Source organism: Primulina tabacum, chromosome 4, assembly GCF_025594145.1.
Source record: "Primulina tabacum isolate GXHZ01 chromosome 4, ASM2559414v2, whole genome shotgun sequence".
Lineage (NCBI taxonomy): Eukaryota > Viridiplantae > Streptophyta > Magnoliopsida > Lamiales > Gesneriaceae > Primulina > Primulina tabacum.
The window spans coordinates 36,236,187-36,244,645 of NC_134553.1; the positions used below are offsets into that span (position 1 = coordinate 36,236,187).

Here is an 8,459-nt window from a genome sequence, read left to right on the forward strand (position 1 = left end):
AGCTAGACTGCTGAAAGACTGAGTCGGAACAAAAGGTCTAGTTGCTTGTCCTCTAAAACCCTGACCAAACTGAGGTTGTTGAAATTGTTGTCTTACTGCATTCGGACATACTCTAGCATAATGTCCAACTTGCCCACAGATATTACAAGATCCATGAACTCCCGTACACCGAGTATTGAAATGCTTACCACCACAACGATCACAAAATACTCCACCTGGTGACCCAACTGAACTTCCACGCTGATTGCTAGAACTAGAAGAACTACTACGAGTCTGTTTCTTGAACTGTTTTCCTTTGGCCTTAAAGTCTTGCTGCTTTGGTTGTTGATAAGACTGCGAAGACTGATACGGCAGTAAAGGTCGGTATAGTGGTGCACCCACTGGCATCGGCACATTGCCTCTGAAACTCTGAGGAAAACATGGTTGAACTGATTATGGTTCTGTCAAAAGTAGACTTGCCTCTACATTCTTGGCTTTCTCTACAGTATCGACATAATTAACAGGCGCTCCAACTACTACTAAAGTGCAAATGGTTCGATTCAATCCTTGCATAAAATGAGATAGCTTGTTCCGATCACTTCTAGCAACATGAGGAACATAGGCAAGAAGCGCTGAAAAATGAGAGGCATACTCCACTACAGTCATGTTACCTTGAGTAAATCTATTGAATTCAGCTTCCTTGGCCGAATAATACGAAGGCGGTGAATACTCTCGAGCAAACTGAGCGCAAAATACATCCCAAGTAACTCTTTCACCTGATTCTTTCAGAGCTTCCTCAGTAGTTTCCCACCATAACTGAGCTCGGTCTTTTAATTGAAAAATAACCAACTTAAGTTGCCAATCAGGAGCGTACTCCAACATATTAAACAAACGCTTCATACTTTTTAACCATGCTACAGCTTTCTCACCATCTTCATTCCCAAAGAATCGAGGAGGACGCATGTTCTGAAATCGGGATATCACTAGTTCCATTTCACCCATTCCTCTAGTCAACTGATCTACTTCATGCTCAACGTTAACATTTCGTGCTTCACCACGAGGACGACGACCTCGTCTTCCCCATTCAGTCTTGTTAAGTCCCCTTACATTAGAAGCTTCAGATTCCTGAACAACCTCCTTTCATTTTCAACCCTTACGTCCAGGTGCCATCTACAAGACACAAGTATTTAATCAACAGGCAGAAAACAAAATAATCGGTTGATTATAAGAGCATAAACTTAACTAATATGCAATTTCTAAATTAAATGTCAAAACTTAATCAACTATACGCTCTAGTCATGCTAATACAATTAATTCAAAACATATAAACAAGTAAGAGCAAATAATCAAACACATGCACAATCATTTTATTTGTGTCTAAACTCGAGTGTCCTAGACTCTAATTCGAGCGTATCCCAGTTACGCTCTGATACCAAAATGCCAGGTCCCGTGCACTTATTTAATATTTAATTACCAAACAACAAGAATTAATTGGTGTAAACAGCGAAAACAAGTTTAAAACGTTCATTTGGGCCTACAGAAATTTCGGCATGACCTCCCCGTAAGTAGGACATCCCAAAAATCTCAAAACACAACAACATCAATATACGCTCGAAAATAACAAGAAGTTCACAATCAACCAAACAAATATCCTACAGCCGCACTGGCCAGGACTAGACACAACATTCCAAAAATAAAATCCAAACAACATTAAAACATAACCATACAACTACACAGGACATCTCCCTGGCAAATGTATCAAACCAACATAATATATATAAATATCTGGGAATTCTGACACAAACCGACTGACTACTGGGTACCACTCGCTGACGCTCCACCAGACCCGTCAAATCCCCTGGAATGACCTGCTATGGCATCAAAAACAACCACAACATAAAAGGAAAACAGGGGTCGGACCCCAGTATGACAAACCAGTAAAATCACGAAGTATATAAAAGACATGTAATAATACCAAGTAAATGTTATGATATGCAATGCATGAATGGTAACAATGGAATAACGGATACCAAATAGAGTCCAAACGAATAGCATCATCAACAGTAATAGTGGCCACCCGTGCCATGAATGCAACATCAAATCGCCGCTCGTCCATGCACGTAGCATCGGGAATGCAAGTAGATAAGTCGCTCGTCCCTAGCTGTCATCTGGGAATATGGCTAATCCTAACCCACTCGTCCCTCTGATGACTCAATATATCTCAACAGAATCAACATAAATCGCCGTCAAAGGAGTCAAGGCTCAATATGTTATGCCAACACAATTAATGCATGAATGCAACAGAATAAACATTTAAGGCAAATAAAATAATAGCAAACAACATTCACCGGATATTCTTACACACCAATATAAGAGTCATAATGATATAGGTTTGAGCGTACCTCAACTTCAACTTACAATACCACGGTAATTTCTTAAGGACTATCGAATGAACTCGTCCAACGATATAACCTACAATATAAATTCGCTATATACTTCAATATAATGCATTTTAACTGACTAAAACAATTTAAATCGGCTCGGTTAAAACTCAAATTCCAGGCAGCCTATATAACCTGATCAAAATATGGAATTTCAAGATTAATACCTCAAGAAACGAAGCTTAAACACACAAAGGTGATCTCGCAAAGATGGCTCGCTGGAAATGTCACCGGAAACACTGTTCACGATCTGAAAAACGAGCTGGAAATTAGGGGAAAAGCTTAATACTTCACTAAAACAAACTATACACCAAGAACAACCAAGAATCAAAGCTAAAACCTTACCTAGAACCGAATCGAAGCTCACGCACAGTGCTGGAAAACAGGACCGATCGAGCTTACAACCTTCCGATTCAAGGCAGGAAAAAGTTCTAAAGCTGAAAGAAGAAGAAGATTGCTAAGCTGCTGCACTATTCTCCGACCACCGGTGGCGCTGCGTGACTGAAGTAGAAAGTGGAGAGAAGCGACGGGTTGCAAGGCTGGGGAAGAGCTTTCTGGATTTAACGCTTCTGCTATCCTTTTATTTTCTCAAATGGGTTGGGTTTATATAATGGAAATGGGCTGGGCCTATTATAGTTATTGGGCCTCACAGCAGGGGATTCAAATACCCTAAGCACAAGTGTTAAGTCAGGATCATCTCCAGATGAGTCGGCTGAAATAAAAATTGAGACTCGAGATCCTTATCTCGAGTCCTCAAGTCAACCCTTCACCTCGGGGATTAAAGAGGGAAAGATCAACCTTATACCAAATATTGACAAGGATAAATCTAATGTTGGTACTAATGAAGCTACAATTTCTCCATTACATATGTTCCAACAAAATTGGGAGAAATTGAAAACAAGAGTAGGCATTAACCTAGCTACTATCAGGGTTGATGTTGCAGGAAAATATTGTAGGGTACGGATGAAATTAAATTCATATCAAAAGAAGGTCAAAGCTTGGTATGAATTCGGGGCTCTTGCCTCAGTTTATACCACATCACCCAGCTTCTCAGAAATTTCAGGTCTACCAAAATGGATCCAGGAAGCTGTTCATGAAACTTGCGCAAATAACGATTATTTGTCCAGAAGAGATATTCTGGAGCTATACTTTTTCAGTACAGCACCAGAACCAGCAGGAAAAGGCTCTCACGAAGCCTTTCAATTTATCAAGTTAAGGAGGCCAAATACAAATGTTCAGAAATTTATCAAGGATCCTCCGTCATAAGAAACACCCCTTGTTGCTTCAATTACTGAAGACGATATTTCTACCAGAAGAGCATGGGGTTTATGGGTCTGTCTAACTGAGATGGACAAAGTCAAGTTTCCGTTTAAATTTTATCATAATTCGGTAAATGGATCATAAATGTTAAATACTATGACAGGAAAAACCACAAGTTTTGCAGAAGATTTATTCGAAAAGAAAAAAAATCTTATGTGGAATAGAAATCTGCCGGGGAGTAAGGAAACTCGTCGGAAATTCTGCAATATGGATCATGTGGGAAGATGGTCAGAACAAATCTGGCCAAAATGCCCGAACAAAAAGAGCCAGAATTTGGCAAGAGCTTCAGACCTCGATCAGACAGGAAGCATCTTGCAGAAACAGGACCAAGTGGTGAAGGAACACAACCACGTTTTCCCCGGGGACATCAAAAGTTTAAGATTCCTCGATAAAAATAAGTGGACATGTGAACCTAATCCTTGGGGATAACAAAAGCTAAAGTTTCCCCGACAAAAGACAGTGGGCATATGACTGCCCCACTAAATAAAAAAAGAAAATTGAACCAATTTCAACTATAAATAAGGAGTAAATAAGAACATTAAAAATACACCAGACCTAAACCTAAGTTGGGAACAAGATTTATTTCACATATCTCAAAGTTTCCAGAAGAAGGATTAAGGAAACAAGAAAGCAGCTGATGAATTTCAAAGCTTATCATAAAAGGCTAAAGGAATTAGGAAACAAAATCTCAGCTGAAATGATACAAACACATATCGACTGGTTATGTCAGGAGATAAAAGCACAAGAACAAGCTGTTTCTAGACTAATAATCTAGAAAAAGACAAGTCAGGAAAAGAAGAGGGACCACTCAACCACTCCCTCAAACCCACTCAAAAGGATAATGCCAACCACAACTGGAAGGCATTAAAGAAAAATTATGGCAAGAGTTTGAAGTCCGCAACACAAATCCCTCGGGGACTTCTATAAATAATCAGGCAGAAGAAAGATGAAGACAACCTCTTCGTTTTTCTTCAAATAATTTGTAATATTTTCTCTTTTAAGTTTATGTGTGCTGTAAGTCCGGCTACTATAAGTAGCTAAACAATTTTCTCATCCTCTACAGGAGGTTATTATGTAATAATAAATAGTTATGTTTGAATAAAAGAACCAAAGCTTTTGCTCCTTTCATGTATTAGTTTCAAATTGAACTACTTTACTATACACCATGAGGTAAGAAACGAAACAAGATTGTGTTAAGTGCTGTTGAAGGAATCTGCGTCGGGAACCATCTGTTGCGACTGCGTGGTTAGGCTGTGAGGATCAGTCTGTAAAACCCGGTGGATATAACCTGACGGCATGCTGGTCAAAGAGGTAAATTGTTCAATTTATTATACGGAAGCATGATGGGCCATTTATATAAAAAAACGATCATTTGAGATTGATATATAGGCTGGAAACTTTGCGTAGCTGTATGTCTTGGGGCTATATGCTTTCAAGAACATGCTCGATTGGTATAACAATGCCACGTACCGAAATCATAAGAATTAATGTTTTTGAAAATTTTGGGAAAATGAGGAGTTAAAACAAATATTTAGAAGGACACTGAGTAAGAAGAAAGTTGAATTTGAAAAGGGGACTAATTTTAAATTTCCTCGAAAAAGAATTGCAATTGTATTTGATAAGAAATCGTATATCAAATTAACGGTAAAATGAGAAAAAAAATATATTCAAAAACATGTTCTCTACAAACCTTTTCGACTCTTCTGCGGCGGCGCCATTACTGAGAGCGTAAAACCAAAGCTCTCGCGAATCAAACCCTGAAATGATCTTCTCCAAGTCTGTCCGGCATCTCCATTTCCGCGCTCTTCTCAAGATCCAAAATTCATCCAGTCTCCCCCAAAACCCTCTGCTAAACCATCACTTTTTGACATCTTCGATTCCTCACGAGTTTGGGATTTTCCATCCAATTTTATGTGTGCCCTTTTCCGTTGCGGCCCACATTAAGCCCCGGGGATCAGAACCTCCAAAAGAGAAGAGCCAAGAATCTGTGAAGCCATTGAGCGTTTACTTCAAAGAATGCGTAGGGATGTCGGAACCTACTGAAATTAGCGGGAGCGAGTCCCAATGTGAAGCTGAGAAGGCAGAGGTAGTGGGAAAGCTGAAAACTTTAGAGGAGGAGGTGAAGAGTTTGAACAGGGAAAAAGGACGAGGCGATGAGGATGCTTTGAAGCTGAATCTTGAAAAAGGCGACGGTAAGCCAATTCCTTTGTGGGCTCTTTTTGCTGATGCGAGTGTGAAAAAGGAGATAAATTTGGTTGAGCAAGTCGACGACTCGAGAAATCACAGAGGGCTTTCCCTTGACATGCAAAGATTGGCGCATCATTTGCACAACGAAGGGTATTTAAAGGATGCGAATTTCATGCACAATCATACTTTTGATGTGGCTCTATTTGAGGATGGTTATGGTCGTGGTTTCTTGAGGTTTGCAGCGTTAAAGTTTGCAAAAGATCACCACGAGATTGCCAAGTGAGAATTCGTTTACTATGTCTCGTTTATTTTTGTAATGGGTTTCTTGAATGAGTTGTACTTACTGCCTGTGCCTCATGGGCATGGCGAAGAACTTTCAATTTGATTTTGGTGAAACGTAACTTCTTGCAAGTTAGTGATGGAGTGAGTCTTCTAGTGTATTCGGAAACATACATGATCATCCGTCTTTTTATTAGGGATATTTGCAATCTCTGCACCAGCCTTGGTCCGCCAAAGAAACTTTGAATATCGATGTTAGGTTTGTTTGTCCGTGTGTTTGGAGTTTGTATCCAATTTCCCCAGTAATTTCTGCTAAACTTTTGTAGCATTGTTAAAAATATGTTAGACGATCGAAATCTTGTGCTTGTGTGAGTTCTCTAAGTGCAGTACGTATATGTGCTGCAAAGAATAGATGTTTTGTTGAGGAATAATGAAAGATCATAGTAACACTCATTGCTGCCTGAAAATTCGTGTTTGCGGACTTGTGTTATGTTGTCTGCGATCGGATTATTTTCTCAAATATGGGAGGAAATGTAAATGACTAATGCCTTAATGTTAAACTCCCTTGATTTTCTTGCCATAATTCCATCATCTTGAGCAATAGCAGGATAGGAATTTCAATGGGGTGGAGGGGAGGGGAAGGGGGACGAAATTATATATTCAGTACATAAAAATACTTGAACATATAGAAGAATTTAAGATGGGACGGTGCCCTGCCAGCCCACCACTAGCTCCACCACTGATCTTGCAAGTCTATATGCCAGATGGTTGTCCGCCAGTGATCTCAAAGAGTTGGCTCTTTTTGGGTGTCCATGTCTTGAGAGCAAGACTGTCTTTGCTGCTAAGGCATTGCGAAAGTTCTTCGAAATTCCAGAACATGAGGTGACTGTCCTAACTTTGTTATGGTTTTTTTGTGTACTGTCTGTTGTTTGTTATCGAGTATGATCGTTAAGTGTCCTGCTCCTCTTAGGTTTGCCAAAAGTGTACAATTAGAAAGTCGTGCAAGCACAAAAGTCAGATTTGCCGAAAACATATTGACAACTTACATCTGCATGTTGTGATGAGGGTCCTCATTGCGTATGCCATGGAGTTAAGTCCCCAAGACTTGGTTGTGCCTGAGAAAATCAAGAACTGCGCCACTCGATTATTGAAGGAAACGATTAGTCTTAGTAGAATTGTATCCTGAGGCCTCTGTATTACGTATTCATTTGAAGTATGTACGTTTAGTTACATGAGGGAAAATGGTTGCATTGGCTAATTGTTACGGATTCAATTGTCTCTTTTTTTAATGAAAGTGAGACATTAAAAAGGTTTTGAATTGTAAGTTATTTGATTAAACGTACTGTATAACAATATATTTGTCTGGCAATCATGTGTTGCCAGGTACAACAATCAACCAATGAATGCCAAATGATGCATGCCTCACCCGTTCACTGGTCCTGCATACTAGTATGCGGTATAATTTCGTTGCTCCGATGATCATTTTGAAAAACGGATATTTGATTTGAAGAATGTTTCAAGTATTTGTGTGTCATATGTATTGTTGAAGACTGGAAATTGTTACGAATAACCTCTTGAATCTCTTATTGGGAGGAAGGTTCAGTTTGTGATATTTTGGGTTCAGTTAGCAGCGACATGAGCTTAATAAGCCAAGACCAAGAAACTCTATGACCTCGCCATGAAGATATAATGAGATACTCGTCCATGAATTGCTATGGCTCTGATACCAATTTTGATAGGCATATCGAAATCGAACTTACAGAATTAGGCAATATATATTTAGTAAATGATGCAAATAAACTTGTTACTATTTTATTCTGATTCTTTGGTGGATTCTTCTATGAGTGTTTCAGGTTACATACGCACACGTGAAATAACTGTAATTCTTGTAATAAATTTTCTAGGATACGACTAATTTTGAAAATCACAAATTATTTTAACAGGACTTCAATATAAAGCTCTATATAGAATTCATGTATACTCTATTTATATTACATAATCCAATAACTTGAACCATATTGGGGATTGGTTGGTGTTTTTTAGGGGAAAAAAAGGATTGTGCTGAAAAAATGTATAGCAAATGATATATATTATTTAAAAATTTTAAAATATTTTTTTAATGATTTGCATTCTAATTACATTAGTAGTAAATAAAATAAAAATATTTAAACATACAAGCACTTTTGGGATCCAAGAAATAAAAATATGTCCTTTTTTTTTCCCGAAAATCTTGTGTACCAATATGATTATAAA

The 8,459-nt window shown here is 38.6% G+C and overlaps 1 protein-coding gene and 1 long non-coding RNA gene across 2 annotated transcripts; one reads left to right on the top strand and one right to left on the bottom strand.

Annotated features, from left to right (window-relative positions):
* Positions 1–1,239: 1,239 nt before the first annotated feature.
* LOC142541627 (uncharacterized) lies at positions 1,240–2,684 on the bottom strand. The gene is made up of 3 exons (XR_012819426.1): positions 2,588–2,684; positions 2,382–2,451; positions 1,240–1,847 (listed from the first exon to the last, which is right to left on the bottom strand). It is a non-coding gene; the product is annotated as an uncharacterized LOC142541627 (long non-coding RNA).
* Positions 2,685–5,396: 2,712 nt separating this feature from the next.
* On the top strand, positions 5,397–7,633 carry LOC142543227 (uncharacterized). The gene is made up of 3 exons (XM_075650351.1): positions 5,397–6,206; positions 6,971–7,088; positions 7,177–7,633. Exons 1-3 carry the CDS (start codon positions 5,503–5,505, stop codon positions 7,390–7,392), a joined length of 1,038 nt encoding a protein of 345 aa, XP_075506466.1. The 5' UTR covers positions 5,397–5,502; the 3' UTR covers positions 7,393–7,633.
* Positions 7,634–8,459: the final 826 nt, after the last annotated feature.